At 48.9% G+C, this 16,097-nt stretch overlaps 1 protein-coding gene across 4 annotated transcripts in view; it reads left to right on the top strand.

Moving 5' to 3' along the window:
• The window catches only part of JPH1 (junctophilin 1), a 91,987-nt gene that overhangs the window by 38,898 nt on the left and 36,992 nt on the right, over nucleotides 1-16,097 (top strand). Inside the window, exon 3 of one of the 4 annotated variants that reach the window (XM_064154657.1) lies at nucleotides 4,655-4,687. The exons of the other annotated variants lie outside the window; for them this stretch is intronic. Within the exon in view, the coding sequence (XP_064010727.1) occupies nucleotides 4,655-4,670 (16 nt within the window). The 3' untranslated portion in view covers nucleotides 4,671-4,687. Of the gene's footprint in view, nucleotides 1-4,654; nucleotides 4,688-16,097 lie in introns of those variants that run through there. 4 annotated transcript variants of the gene reach the window in all.

Raw genomic sequence — 16,097 nt, 5'->3', positions numbered from 1 at the left:
ATCACAATAAATCTGAAGTTTTAAGTAGCTACTTTGGCCTTAAATGGATGACTTTGACAGGCAGCATTTGTCTGAACTCACTTGTGTATTATTGACTCCAGTCAGGCATCACTCTTCACACAGGATGGGAAGCATTTGAAATTGCCAGCACACAGTCCTGCACTGCTGACCAGCATGTGAGCAGCTCTCTGGTTCTCATTTTATTCATCTTCCAGTCTACTTGCAATTATTCTTCTCTCCTTTTAGGGAGGAACTTTTCCTCCCATGTTTCAGTTGCAGTACTCATGCCTGTTTTCAGTTGCATGTCATGATTGGTAAAGGAGCAAGATCATAGCTGTCTCAGATGAAGTTTTCTGTTTATCTGCTTCATGACTCAGAAGAGGACCTGCACAATGGAGTGTTTGGGGTAATTCTGAAGACAAACCTGGGCTGGGTGGAGAATGAATAGAGAACGTTGCTGAGGAGAAGGACTTGGGTTTGCTGGGTGATGAGTAGCTCAAGATGAACCAGCAGTGTGTGCTGGCAGCCCAGAGACCAGCCCAGTCCTGGGCTGATCCCCAATAGCATGGGCAGCATGTGGAGAGGGTGGATTCTGCCCCTCTGCTCTTCTGAGACCCCACCTGGAGTCCTGTGTCCAGCTCTAGAGCCTCAAACACAAGAAGGACATGGAACTGTTAGAGTGGGTCCAATGGAGAGCCACAAAGATGATCTGAGTGCTGGAGCATCACTGCCGTGAAGACAGGCTAAGAGAGTCGGGGTTGTTCAGCCTTGAGAAGAGAAGACTCCAGGTAGGTTTTAGAGCAGCCTTCCAGTGTTTGAAAGGAGGTACAGGAGAGCTGGGGACAGAACTTTTACAAAGGCATGGAGTGACAGGATGAGGAGTGATGGCTTCAGATCGGAAGAAGCTGGATTTAGATGAGACATGAGGAAGAAATTCTTCCTCTTGAGGGTGGTGAGGCACTGAAACAGGTTGCCCAGAGAAGGTGTGGAAGTTCCAATCCTGGAAGTATTAAAAGCTAGGTTGGCTGGGGCTTTGGGGATCCTGATCTGTTAGGAAATGTCCCTGCCCATGACAGGGGATTGGAACTTAATGATTTCTCATGTCCCTTCCAACCCAAACTGTGATGTGCTTCCAAAGGACTCTACATGAACCTATTACTCCATGTGCAGGCATCCTCCTGATTACCGTATGGGAAGAAGTATTCCACATAAGGAATAAACATTTTAGTTTGTTTGCATTCTTAGGTCCTGTACATGAAGTAGTGTTTTTCATGTCTGAAAATACTCTGCTGCCAGAGGCAGGCTTCTCATGTGATGTTCCTGACCTATATTTGCAGTGAGCAGTGTTTTGCTAAACAGTGTCAAAGATCATCTCTCACTGGCGCAGTCTCTTTGGGGACATTCATAGATGTGCCATTAATTATTCATAGAATGGGTTGGGGTGGAAGGGAGCTTGAAAATCATCCAGTTCCAACCCTCTACCATGGGACACCTTCCAGAGGACCAGGTTGCTCAAGGCCTGGTCTAACTTGGCCTTGAACACCTTCAAGGAGGGAGCATCTGTGACCTCCCTGGGCAACCTGATTTAGTGTCTCTCCACCCTCACTGTCAAGAGTTTCATCTTAAGCTCTGGTCTAAGTCTGCCCTCCTCAAGCTTCAGTCTATTGCCCCTCATCCTGTCACTATAAGCCCTTGTAAAAAGTCACTTCCCAGCTTTCCAGTGCCTTCTTCAGGCACTGGAAGGCTGCTCTAAGGTCTCCATGGAGCCCTCTCCAGACTGAACAGCCCCAACTCTCTCAGCCTGTCCCCATAGGGGAGGTTCTTCAGCCCTCTGCTCATCAGAGGCCTCCTCTGGACCTGCTGTAACAGTTTCATCGTCTTCTTATGCTGGGGACACCAGAACTGGACACAGGACTCCAGGTGGGGTCAGAACAGAGCAGAGGGGCAGAATCCCCTCCCTGTCCTGCTGCTCTCACTGCTTTGGATGCAGCCCAGCACACAGCTGCCTGCTGGGTTGCTAGCAACCATTTCTGGCTCATGAGGAGTTTGTCCTTCTCTTCCAGACAGCTCAAGGTGAGAGCTTAGAGTTATGGTGAGAGTTACAGTACAAATAGAAGTGCAATACCTTAAAGAGATGTGGTGTGTGCCTATGATTGGAATTTCTTTGACCCATGAGAGAGAGACCAACTAGGACTTGGGTTGGGATTTCAAGTAAGAGCAATATCATTGCACAATTTTCAGTGTAGCAGGAGATGTCCTGATTAGTGAATTGCTTCAACATTTTGGAAGTACTTACTTCATGAATACCAAAGGCAGAGTTCTTCTTTTGGGCCAAAACACAGATCACTAAGCAACCTACAGCAAGTGCTCCATGCAGCATGGTTTAGCAGCAGCCTTGGAATAGTTAGAGAATGGTTGGCCTGGATGATCTTCAAGGGCTTTTCCAACCCAAATGATTCTGTGGTTCTCTGCAGTAAGGAATGCTGTGTTACCTTCCAGCTGCAGAGGATGAGAGGTCACTGAGCCAGAACAGCCATTGCAGTGCTCTTGTGGCAGCTCTTTGCTTTCCCTGCCTTTAATTGGGTGTGATATAGTTGGTGAATCTGCCTCTCAGTTCCGCCGGATGCCTCATTCCCTGATTTCTCCCTCTCCAAACTGTGCAAGCTGGGCACCTGCAGGAGAAGATACCAAACTGTAGGAGGCAGGAAGCCTTGGCAGAACTGATCACAGAAAGGCTTTGTTGTGGTGCTCTGATCCTGTTTTATTGGGGGGGCAGACACAAACCACTCAGGCGCTTGGAGCAGTCTGGTTGTGAAAGACAAGCGGAGCACTCTGGTTGTGAAAGACAAGCAGCTGCTCCACGTTTTGCTGTCACAGTTCCCTGAGTTGCCTACAAAATCAGCAGTAATTCCTCACACAACAAGAGCAGAGTGACCCAAGGTTCAGCAGCCCCCAGTGCCAAATAAATCATTGAGTAGTCCTCATACCAAGCTCTTGATTCACTCAGCTGTCTCACTTCCATGCTCCTCTCCTGAAGCCAGACTCTTCAAGTGTGTTTTCAGCTTGGAATTCCTTCAGCAAGAGTTGGTGTCTGAGTGCAGGAAAGATTGGCCAAGACTGGGGCAAGAGAACATGGTTCCTTTCATAGATCATTGCCCCTCAATTCAAGAAAGATGTTGAGGTGCTGGAACATGTCCAGAGAAGGGCAACAAAGCTGGTGAGGGGCCTGGAACACAAACCCTATGAGGAGAGGCTGAGGGAGCTGGGGGTGTGCAGCCTGCAGAAGAGGAGGCTCAGGGGTGATCTTATTGCTGTCTACAACTACCTGAAAGCACATTGTAGCCAGGTGGGGGGTGGCCTCTTCTCCCAGGCAACCAGCAATAGAACAAGGGGACACAGTCTCAAGTTGTGCCAGGGGAGGTACAGGCTGGATGTTGTTAGGAAGTTGTTGTCAGAGAGAGTGATTGTCATTGGAATGGGCTGCCCAGGGAGGTGGTGGAGGCACCGTCCCTGGAAGTGTTCAAGCAAAGCCTGGATGAGGCACTTAGTGCCATGGTCTGGTTGATTGTCTAGGGCTGGGTGCTAGGATGGACTGGATGATCTTGGAGGTCTCTTCCAACCTGGTTGATTCTATGACACAGTGGTTTGGATTGGAAGAGACTGCTCTGAACCCACTCTGCACCCAGCCTGGATTCATGCCTGGCATTGGCCTGACCCAGACATAGGACCTTGCACTTTGAAAACTTAATCCTCAGACAGTGGCTACATAAAACAAAGCAGAGTTTAGCCAGGTTGAAGCTGCACACCTTCCCACACTCAAGTGGAAAGAGCAGCAGTTATCTGGTGGCCTGCTGCAGGGCAAGCAGGGGCTTTGTGTTCATTTCATGCTTGTCTGTTAGGAACTGGTTTTGTGCAGTATGTGTGTACAGAGGTTCAGAGACAAGGGCAAGTGACGAATGAGAAGAGAAGGCTCCAAGGACACCTTATAGCAGCTTCCAGTATTTGAAGTGGGCTACAGGAGAGCTGGAGAGGGACTTTTTACAAAGGCATAGAGTTACAGGACAGGGGGTAATGGCTTCAAATTGGAAGAAGCTGGATTTAGATGGGACATGGGGAAGAAATTCTTCCTCTTGAATCAGAATCATAGAATCAACCAGGTTGGAAGAGACCTCCAAGATCATCCAGTCCAACCTAGCACCCAGCCCTATCCAGTCAACTAGACCATGGCACTAAGTGCCTCATCCAGTCTTTTCTTTCTTTTGAGGGTGGTGAGGCACTGTAACAGGTTGCCCAGAGAAATTGTGGAGGCTCCAGGCTTGGAAATGTTGAAAGCCAGACTGGATGGAGCCTTGAGTAACCTTCCCTAGCAGAAAGTGTTCAAGCAAAGCCTGCATGAGGCACTTAGTGCCATGGTCTGGTTGACTGGCTAGGGTTGGGTGCTAGGTTGGACTGGCTGATCTTGGAGGTCTCTTCCAACCTGGTTGATTCTATGATCTTTAAGGTCCTTCCAACCCAAACTGTTCTGTTTAAAAAACCAACCCCAGCAATGACTGCAAAGAGAAGGAATATGGAAAGAAGTAGTAGAGCTCATGTCCTGCTGCTCAGAGAATTTTCTTCCCTGGTTGGCATTTTGCCCAAATACATTTTTTTCCAGGTCATCAAATTCCTGATTACAGCTACACAACAACATGGGAACACATCAGATCTCTTGAAGGGACTGCAGAGGACACAGCACCCAGGTAAAGCCAGGCTGCAGCTTCATGTATATTGAGATAGGAGGGAATGCACAGCTGAAAGGATGAGCAAAGTGATTCTCCCCCTCTACTTGGCTCTCCTGAGACCCCACCTGCAGCACTGCATCCAGTTCTGGTGTCCTCAGCATAAGGAGATGGAACTATTAGAACGGATTCAGAAGAGGCCACCAAGATGATCAAAGGGCTGGAGAAGCTCCCCTCTGGGGACAGGCTGAGGGAGTTGGGACTGTTTGGTCTGGAGAAGAGAATGCTCCAGGGAGACCTTAGAGCTGTCTTTCAGTATCTGAGAGTGGCTACAAGAGAGCTGGGGAGGGTTTTTTTACAAGAGCTTGTAGTGATAGGGTGAGGCACAATGGCTTTGAGCTGGAAGAGGGGAGATTCAGGCTGGAGATTAGGGAGAAATTCTTTCCACTGAGGGTGGTGAGACACTGGAACAGGTTGTCCAGGGAGGTCATGGATGCCCCCTCCTTGGAGGTGTTCAAGGCCAGACTGGATGAGGCTTTGAGCAACTTGATCTAGTGGAAGGTGTCCCTGCCCATGGCAGGGAGGTTAAAACTGGATGATCTTTAAGCTCCCTTCCAAACCAAACCATTTTATGATTCTGTTCTGGAAAAAAAAAGTATCAGCTGGTTTTCACAATGTCAGCATTAATACTCTTTGTCTTTTGGTTCCTTAGCTACAAAACAGTGTGGCTGATTGATGTTATGAAGATAGAGTTAGTGAGGGGTTTGAAGCTCTCTTTTGTTTTCAGGAGAATGCCCTGGAAAGAAAAAAAAAAGGCAACAATGTCAACCACTTTGTACAGCCACTTTGTAGTGTGGGTAGCATAGCCAAGAGTCAGATCTGGGTGCTCAGGGATTGTGGTGCAACACCAACAGACCTGGGGCACAACATCCATCTGGTTTGTGTGCTTGGTCTTCAAGGTTAGGAAGGCGTTTGACATTTGCATTTGAAGTGAAACCCCCACATTTTGACATCACAGAATGTTAGGGGATGGAAAGGACCTTGAAAGGTCATCCAGCCCAACCTCCCTGCCAGAGCAGGATCACCTAGGGCAGGTCACACAGGAACACGTACAGGCAGGTTCCTTCAGAGAAGGAGGCTCCACAATCTCTCTGAGCAACCTGTTCCAGTGTTCTGTCACCCTCACAGTGAAAAGGTTTTTCCTTGTGTTCATGTGGAACCTCCTCTGCTCCAGCTTGCACCCACTGCCACTTGTCCTATTATTGTGCATCACTGAGAAGAGTCTGGCTCTGTGCTCCCAATGTTGCCCTTCACATCTTTATCAACATGAATGAGATCACTCCCCAGGCTCCTCTGCTGCAGACTGGAGAGCCCCAGCAACCTCAGCCTGTCCTCAGCAGGGAGATATTCCACTGCCTTCAGCATCTTTGTGGCTCTGTGCTGCACTCTCTCAAGCAGTTCTCTGAGGTCCTTCTTGAACTGGGAGGCCCAGAACTGGACACAGTATTCCAGATGTGACCTCAGCAGGGCAAAGCAGAGGATAAAGAGAACCTCCCTTGACCTACTCAGTCACAGCCCTTCTAATCCACCCCAGGATGCCATTGGCCTTATTGGCTACTGGGACACAAGTCTAATGTTGACCTACTCAATCACAGCCCTTCTAATCCACCCCAGGATGCCATTAGCCTTCTTGGCTACTGGGACACAAGTCTAATGTTGACCTACTCAATCACAGCCCTTCTAATCCATCCCAGCCCTTCTTGGCTACTGGGACACAAGTCTAATGTTGACAGCCACTGGAAAACAAAGTGGTTTGGCTGTTGATTTTCCCATGATTTCCAAAAGCTACATCCTCCTGCAGTGGTGGCAAATAGATTTTGTGGTCAGGAGGTATAAAAGCCCCAACAATTCCAACCTATTTCTTAGTGGTCTTGAAGCAGATTAGGAAAGACAGCTACAGTGGTAAACAAGTTCCATCTTTGAGTTTATTACTTGTGCAAAAAGAAGTACACTTTTGGTTTAAAAATGGCCAGTTTTGATAATTTTGAGGGTGCAAGTGCTGGCAGGTAGGCAGTGTTCTCTCATAAGGAAGAACAGATAAAGAAGCTGGTGGTGCCTGCCAGAGAAGAGCTGCTGCTGTAGATGGAAATGCACAGGATCCAAACCAGTTTAAGCTAGAAATGATACATTGTGAGTTAAAAACATATACAAATTAAACAACAAACAACAAAACCCTCTTTCTCTCTGGATTCCTCTGGACCTGGTCAAGAACTGCACTTCTGTCTTCTACCCTAAGTGTCAAGGATACAGTGTTTGGTCTGAGGGAGTGAGATCCCATCCTTGAGTATCCTTCAGGCTATTCTTGTCTTCATTAGTCACAAGAAAAAGACTAACATGGCCCTTGTCAGAGCCCCTACCCAGGAAGGTTTCTAACCCACGTTCTTTACTTGTTAGACTTATTCCTAACATTTCTCTGAAGGTGCATTTCTTCAATTTGTCATTTTTATTTCCTTCACCTCGACTCAGTTTCTCTACAGCTACTCTGCCTGGCCTGCATCAGCAGGAGTGTGACCAGCAGGACCATGGAAGTGATTGTCCCCCTCTATTCAGCACTGGGGAGGACACACCTTGAGTCCTGGGTTCAGTTTTGGGCCCATCACTCCAAGAAGGGCATTGAGGTGCTGGAGCAGACCCAGAAAAGGGGCAACAAACCTGGAGAACAAGTCTGGTGAGGAGCAGCTGAGGGAACTGGGCTTGCTTAGCCTGGAGAAGAGGAGGCTAAGGAAAGACCTCATTGCTCTCTACAACTCCCTGAAAGGAGGCTGGAGCAAAGCAGGGGTTGGTGTCTTCTTCCAGGTAGCAAGTGATGAAAGAAAACAGCCTCAGGTCTTGCACCACAGTGGGGGTTAGGTTGGACATGAGAAGAAACTTCTTCTGTGCAAGGGCTCTCAAACACTGGATCAGGCTGCCCAGGGAGGTGGTTGAATGCCCACCCCTGAAGGTGTTTCAGAGAGGCAGACATGTGGTGCTAAAGATCATGGTTTAATCCCAGCCTTGGCAGAGTTAGAGAATGGTTGGACTTGATCTTAAAGGTCTTCTCCAAGTGAACAATTCTGTGATTCCAAATCCTTGTAGTTCCTCTCTCTCCCGTGTAGCTGCTGTCACAGTTTACTCGTTGCTGAGCATTTTGCTGCTGTTGTTGCTCTTCTGTTTGCTTTCTTGCCTGTTAACATTTCTGCTCTCTCTTACAAGCCCAACATGAAGAGGCAACACCATTGTTCAGGGAGCTGCCTTAAACAAGATGAGCTTTGTTCCTCTGAAAAGCTGTCACCTGAAGGGTAAGGGAGAGAAGGAAGTGTCAGAGCTCTCATAAATATTTTCATCTGAGATTAATGAGACTGCTTCTGTGTCCCACAGCTTTTCATCCCAGCAAACTGTAGGGAAAACTTGATTGCTTCATCTGAAAGACATGCTGATAAAGGAGAGAGGAAGATGTATATGAACTGAAAATAAAAGCATGGTTTGGAGCAAGCTATGCACAGAGTCACAGAATGTTACAGCTTGGAAGGGACTTGGAAAAATTATTCAGTCCAGCTCTGCTGCTGGATCAGGATCACCTAGGGCAGGTCACACAGGAACGCATCCAGGCAGGTTTTGGATGTCTTTTATACATCCTGACCACAAAATCTACTTGCCACCACTGCAGGAGAACATAGCACTTCAGCTTTTGGAATTCATGGGAAAATCAGCAGCCAAATCACTTTGTTTTCCAGTGGCTATCAACATTAGACTTGTGCTCCAGCAGCCAGGAAGGCTAATGGCATCCTGGAAATGCACAGCATCCAAAGCAGTTTAAGCTAGAAATGATACATTGTGGATTAAAAAACCCACACAGATTAAACAACAAAACCCCAGAAACCTCTTTCTCTCTGGATTCCTCTGGACCTGGTCAAGAACTGCACCCAGCACAGGTGGAGCCATTCAGGAACTGCACCCAGCACAGGTGGAGCCATTCAGGAACTGCACCCAGCACAGGTGCAGCCATTCAGGAACTGCACCCAGCACATGTGCAGCCATGCAGTGTGCTTCTGCTGGTGGACAGGCTCTTTCCCCAACCCTCAGTACAAGTCCAAGGTGTTCCTCAATTATCATAGAATCACAGAATGTTAGGGGTTGGAAGGGACTTCCAGAGATGATTGAGTCCAACCCCCCTGCCAGAGCAGGATCACCCAGTGCAGGCCACACAGAGACACATCCAGGCAGGTCTTGAAAGTCTCCAGAGAAGGAGACTCCACAACCTGTCTGGGCAGCCTGCTCCAGGGCTCTGCCACCCTCACAGAGAAAAAGGTTTTGCTTCTGTTCCTGTGGAACCTCCTCTGCTCCAGTTTGTACCCATTATCTCTTGTCCTGTCATTGGACACCCCTGAGCAGAGCCTGGCTCTGTCCTCCCAACTGCCCTGCATGAGGTCACCCCTCAGGCTCCTCTGCTCCAAGCTGAAAAGCCCCAGCTCCCTCAACCTTTCTTCAGCAGGGAGCTATTCCACTGCCTTCAGCATCTTTGTGCCTCTGTGCTGTAGTCTGAGTCTCAAGCAGTTCCTTGAGGTAATTCTTGAAGTGAGTGGCCTAGAACTGGACACAATATTCTAGATGTGGCCTCAGACAGAGTAGAGGGTGAGGAGAACCTCTCTTGATCTACTAACCACAGCACTTCTAATCCACCCCAGGATGCCACTGGCTTTCCTGATCACTAGGACACATTGCTGGCTCATGGTCATCCTGTTGTCCACTGTCACCAGACAACATCAGTGTGGAGACCTTTCTCCTTAGCAAAACTATTTGTTATCTGAGTCCTATTTTCTCTCTCTGCATTAGCAGTTTGGAATTTCCTCATGCACTTTGAGAGTGCCTTCGTTTGAAACCTTGAGGTTTGAAAGTGCTTGGTGAAGGAGGCATCAGTGGCTTTAGTCCAACCTAGCTGTTACATTTTAGCTGTAAAACAAGTCTTACTCTGGAATCATTTTCACAGGTAGGCAAAGAGACCACTCTAAAGTGGATGACATTGTTGTGGCTACCGCAGTGCTGCAGAACAGTTTAGAGATGAGTTATCATAGAACCAGTCAGGGTTGGAAGGGATCACAAAGATCACCTAGTTCCAACCCCCCTGCCATGCCCAGGGACACCCTACCCTAGAGCAGGCTGGCCACAGCCTCATCCAGCCTGGCCTTAAACACCTCCAGCCATGGGGCCTCAACCACTTCCCTGGGCAACCCATTCCAGGCTCTCACCACTCTCATGCTCAACAACTTCCTCCTAACATCCATTCTGAATCTCCCCACCTCCAGCTTTGTCCATTCCCCCTAGACCTGATAGCTTAAAAAGTCCCTCCCCAGCTTTTCTGTAGGCTACATAGAGGAAGCCTGGAAAAACTGCACAGAAAGCTTTTGGGGAGCTTTAGTTGTGATGTTGCCAGCACTAAGAGGAAAGTAATGACTCAGCATGGTGAAGCCATACCTTGAATGCTGGGTTCAGTTTTGGGCCCCTCACTCCAAGAAAGCCATTGAGGGGCTGGAACATGTCCAGAGAGGGGCAACAAAGCTGGTGAAAGGTCTGGAGAACAGGATTGGTGAGGAGCAACTGAGGGAACTGGAGTTTCTTGGAGAAGAGGAGGCTGAGGGGAGACCTTCTGGCACTCTGCAACTCCCAGAAGGGAGGTTGGAGCCAGGTGCTGCCTGAGCTCTTCTCCCTCATGTCAAGTTGTTCTTCCCCTGTACCCAACACTGGTCAGGCCTCACCTTGAGTGCTGTGTCCAGTTCTGGGCTCCTCAATTCAAGAGAGATGTTGAGGTGCTGGAAGGTGTCCAGAGAAGGGCAACAAAGCTGGTGAGGGGCCTGGAACACAAAGCCTATGAGGAGAGGCTGAGGGAGCTGGGGGTGTGCAGCCTGCAGAAGAGGAGGCTCAGGGCAGACCTCACTGCTGTCTACAACTACCTGAAGGGACATTGTAGCCAGGTGGGGGTTGGTCTCTTCTGCCAGGCAAGAAGCAACAGAAGAAGGGGACACAGTCTCAAGTTGTGCTGGGGGAGGTCTAGGCTGGATGTTGTTAGGAAGTTGTTGTCAGAGAGAGTGATTGGCATTGGAATGGGCTGCCCAGGGAGGTGGTGGAGTTGCTGTCCCTGGAGGTGGAGGAAAGCCTGGCTGAGGTACTTAGTGCCATGGTCTGGTTGACTGGCTAAGACTGGGTGCTAGGTTGGACTGCCTGAGCTTGGAGGTCTTTTCCAACCTGGTTGATTCTATGATTCTATGATTCTAAGTGATGGAAGGAGAGAAAATGGCCTGAAATTGTGCCAGGGGAGGTGTAGGTTGGCGATTTGGAAGAATTTCTTTGCTGCAAGAGTGGTCAGGCATTGGAAGAGGCCACCCAGGGAGGTGGTGGAATCACCATCTCTGGGGGTGTTCAAGAAACCTGTGGATATGGCAGTTCAGGGCATCATTTGGTGGCCATAGTGGTGTGTTGGGTTGATGCTTGGACTCGATGATCTTGGAGGTCTTTTCCAACCAAAACAATTCTATCATTCTCTGATTGGACATTGTGCCATATTCTGTGACCCAAATAACAGCCCTTTTTTCTTTAGTTCCCTTCAAGGGCAGCTGGTACCAAGCATCTCTTTACAAACAGTTTCAAAAGTAAGAGGATTTCAGTTTTTCAGTGCCACACTTCACATTACCCAAGGTTTTAAGGCTCCTATTAGACATAATTCATAGACTTTCATGCAGAGAGATCGTAGGAGGAAAAGTAATTAGCTGGAGGTGGACTCTTCTTAGCTTAATTATCCCATCTCCAGCAGGGCTAAATTGGGCTCTGACACGCTCTGGCAAACATCTCATTCAGCCAGAAGCAGCACTCAGTGGCAGCCCTGTAGTACCTCTGGCCCCAGGCTCACCAGATGGCTTTGCTGCTTCCAGCCTGTGTCACTCAGGTGTCCCCACGCTGCAGGCAGCTCAGGTTAGGGGGCTGGCTGCTTAGTTCAATAGCAGCATTCTTTCTGGGCCTGCATCTAGCTGAGCCTCCTCAGCATAGGACCAAAAAAGACCTACAAGAAAGCTGGGGAGAGGCTTGGTACAAGGGCTTGTAGTGAGTACCAGGCGCAAGGGCTTGGGGCTGGGAGAGGGCAGGTTGAGACTGGAGATTAGGAAGAGATTAGGGTGCTGAGTCACTGGAACAGGTTGCCCAGGGAGGTTGTGGATGTCCCCTTCTCTTGCCCTATTACTTCTTCCTAGGGAGAAGAGATCAACTCTCTCCTGGCTCCAGCCTCCTTTCAGGAAGCTGTAGAGAGCCAGAAGGTCTCCCCTCAGCCTCCTTTTCTCCAGTCTACACAACCCCAGTTCCTTCAGCTGCTTCTTCTCCACAGAACTCTCATACATAGATTGATAGCTTTACAGAATGGTTTAAGTTGGAAGGCACCTTGAATGAAGAACATCTAGATCCAACCCCTTGCCATGGGCCCAGACACTTCCTGCCAGACCAGATTGCTCAGCTAACCTGCTCTCAACACTTCTGGGCTTGGAACCTCCACAGCATCCCTGGGCAGCCTGTTCCAAGGCTTTGTCACTTCACAGCAAAGAAGTTCTTCCTCGTGTTGAGGTGGAACTTCCAGTGTTCCAGCTTCTCTCCATTGCTCCCAGTCCTATCACAGGACACTGTTGAAAAGAGCCCAGCCCCTTCTTCCTGACATCCCTTCAGATGTTTGGAACCATTAATAACATCTCTCAGTTTTCTCCAGGCTGAACAGCCCCAAGTCTCTCAGCCTTTCCTCATCAGACACATGTTTCAGCCCCTTCTTCATCCTTGTAGCCTCCATTGGACTCTCTCTAGCACGTCCCTGTTCCTCTGCAACTTAGGAAGGTAACTGAAGAGACTTTACTGGAAGAGTGATTTCAAAGCTCAGGAATGTCCTGGCCATCATGGCAGCAGAACTCAATACTGGCCCTTAGCAGGAACAGCTTTTGGGTGGGAGGGGGAGCACCTGGTCTTGGCTGAGAGGAAATCCTTGTCTTACCAGCTGTTCCAGCATCAGAGTCACCAGAGCAGTGCAACCCAGCAACATTTAGGCAGATCTGGAAGGTCTGGTAAATCTGTGTTTGTGTGACGAGAGGACAGGAGTCATTAGAATGGATTAGCTGGGGATTTAGTTCCTCCTTCATGGCACAAGGTAGTGTTTACACTGAAATTCTGCTGAATGACTCAGAAAAGAGAGCTCTTACATTCTGGAAGAGACTGAGAGGATGTCAGGACTCCAGACAAGCACTGTGGGAAGGGCAAAAAAGAAGAGCAGATGGACCGTGACTAACTCTGTTCAGAGGGTCTCAAGCCAGCAGACTTCAGGAGTCTGCAGGAAGCTGTTGCTCTCCTGAGTAGTTCCTGCTAAATATGTAAGAACACATCAAGGAATGCTCAACCTTACCCTGCAGATCTGCATGACTTCAGCTTCACAAAGCTGGAATAAATGGGCTGCTGTGAACTCTCTCAGCAGTCTCCCAATGCCACAAAAGCCTTTTGGGCATCTAGGCAGGATCCTCAGCCTTCTGGGAACCAGCAGACAGCAACATTCCTTGTTTTCAGTGTTTCTGGGAGCTGGTAGGACACACTGAGTGTCTGTTCAGATTGTGGCCTGTGGGCAGTGTTGGGGGTAGCTGCAGAGGGTAGCTCTGTGCATGCCTGTGTGTTGGGGAGAGGTATTGAGAAAAGGTTATTTTAGAGTCACAGAATGCATCAGGTTGGATGCCCTCCAAGGGCATCTCGCCCAACCCTTCTGCAGTCAGCAGGTACCCCTTCAGCTAGATCAGGCTGCCCAGGACCACATCAAGCCTGATCTTGAATGTCTTCAGGAACAGGGCCTAGAGGACATCCCTGAGCAGCCTGTTCCAGTGTTTCACCATTCTCATCAAGCAGAACTTCCTCCTCATGTCCAACCTAAAGCTGCCCTGCTTCAGTTTCAGACCATTGTCTCTCATCCTATCACCACAGTCCTTCTGAACAGCTCTTCCTTAGATGTTAGGAGGAAGTTCTTCACAGAGAGAGTGGTTTCACATTGGAATGGGCTGCCCAGGGAGGTGGTGGAGGCACCGTCCCTGGGGGTCTTCAAGAAAAGCCTGGATGAGGCACTTAGTGACATGGTCTGGTTGACTGGCTAGGGCTGGGTGCTAGGTTGGAGTGGATGATGTTGGAGGTCTCTTCCAACCTGGTTGATTCTATGATTCCTGTAGGTCCCCTTCAGATATTGAAAGGTAGCAGTAAGGTATCCCTGGAGCCTTTTCTTCTCCATGAGCAGCCCCAGTTCTTTCAGTCTGTGCCCATAGGGAAGGTGCTCCAGCCCTCTGGTCATCTTGGTGGCCTCCTCTGTCTTTGCTGGAAAGCTTAGGGTGTCTGCCACTGAAGCTGTAGCGAAGCTCTCTGTTATTCAACACCTGCTGTGCAGTTTCGGTTGATCATCATCTTTATGCATGTCAGAGAATTGGGAAGTGAGCATGGAAGAACTCTTGCCAGAATGGTTTCCTAGACATTCTTCTGCTGTTCTAGACATCTGACACCTGGTTAGGGAATAGAAGTGAACCATGCTAAAGAGATGAGCCCAGTTCAGCTTTGGTTGCCAGACTGCTAAAGACAGAAAGATGAATTTGAAGCAGATGCAGGGCATGCCTTTACAAGGATGGCAATGTTGTAGTTTTGTTTCCCCACTGGATTTAAATGCCCAAAGGACTGTTTGAAAAAAAAAAAAAAACAAGTGACAACATTGCCACAGATTGTTTCAACTCATCTCAGTGTGGTGGTTATTCAGAGAGCTTAGAATCATAGAATCACAGATTGACCCAGGTTGGAAGAGACCTCCAAGATCATCCAGTCCAACCCAGCACCCAACCCTCTCCAATCAACCAGACCATGGCACTAAGTGCCTCAGCCAGGATTTCATTGAACACCTCCAGGGATGGTGACTCCACCACCTCCCTGGGCAGCCCATTCCAATGCCAATCACTCTCTCTGTGCAGAACTTCCTCCTAACATCCAGCCTAGACCTCCCCTGGCACAACTTGAGACTGTGTCCCCTTGTTCTGTTGCTGGTTGCCTGGCAGAAGAGACCAACCCCACCTGGCTACAATGTCCCTTCAGGTAGTTGTAGACAGCAATGAGCTCTGCCCTGAGCCTCCTCTTCTGCAGGCTGCACACCCCCAGCTCCCTCAGCTTCTCCTCATAGGATTTGTGTTCCAGGCCTCTCACCAGCTTTGTTGCCCTTCTCTGGACACGTTCCAGCACCTCAACATCTCTCTTGAATTGAGGGGCCCAGAACTGGACACAGCACTCAAGGTGTGGCCTGACCAATGCTGAGTACAGGGGAAGAATAACCTCCCTTGTCCTACTGGCCACACTGTTCCTGATGCAGGCCAGGATGCCATTGGCTCTCTTGGCCACCTGGGCACACTTAGTGACAGCCCATTCCTTTTTTAGTTACAGATGCATGAATTAGAATCACAGAATTCTAAAATGGGTTGGGTTGGAGTGGCCCCTAAAGACCATCCAGTTCCAACCCCCTGCCATGGGCAGGGACACTTCCAGCTAGATCAGGTTGATCAAGGCCCATTCAGCCAAGGCTTTGAGCATTAGAGTCTCCACAGCTTCACTGGGCAACCTGCTCCAGTGCCTCACCACCCTCATGGGGAAAAAAATCCTAATGTCTCATCCCAATCCAGCTTCTTGCAGTCTGAGTCCATCACCCCTCGTCCAGTCACTCCATGCCTTTGTACAGAGTGCCTCTCCTGCTCTCCTCTAGCACCTTGCAAATACAAAAGGCACTGTTAAAAAGAATTCTTTGGTCTGACATTATGGTCTAGGTCTTTTTTTGAGACGAGGGAGATGGGAGTGTTCAGCCTGGAGAAGAGCACAGAGAGACATTAGATCAGCCTTCCAGTGCCTGAAGGGGACCTACAAGAAGGCTGTGCAGAGACCATTGGCAAAGGCCTGCAGTGATAGGAGAGGGAACAATGGTTTGAAACTGGGAAAGAGCAGATTGAGATTGGATGTTAGGAATGAGTTCTTCACCATGAGAGTGGTGGAACACTGGAAAAGGTTGCTCAGGGAGGTAATTGAGGCTCCATTCCTGAAAGTATTCAAAATCAGGTTCAAGAGGGCTCTGAGCAGCCTGATCTAGTAGAAGATGTCCCTGCTGACTACAGAAGGGTTTGACTAGATGACCTTTGGAGGTTCCTTCCAACTCAAACCATTCTATGATTTTAGATTAAAAATACATTCCCTGGCCCTTCCTTTTCTCATGTGTTAGGAAAATGTCCTCTCCATACTACTCTTCTGAGAAAACAGCAGAAGTAAATA

Source organism: Pogoniulus pusillus, chromosome 14 (genome assembly GCF_015220805.1).
Source record: "Pogoniulus pusillus isolate bPogPus1 chromosome 14, bPogPus1.pri, whole genome shotgun sequence".
In the NCBI taxonomy this organism is placed as follows: Eukaryota; Metazoa; Chordata; class Aves; order Piciformes; family Lybiidae; genus Pogoniulus; species Pogoniulus pusillus.
The sequence above is the reverse complement of the archived record's forward strand: the minus strand, read 5'-3'. Positions and strand labels throughout refer to the sequence as shown.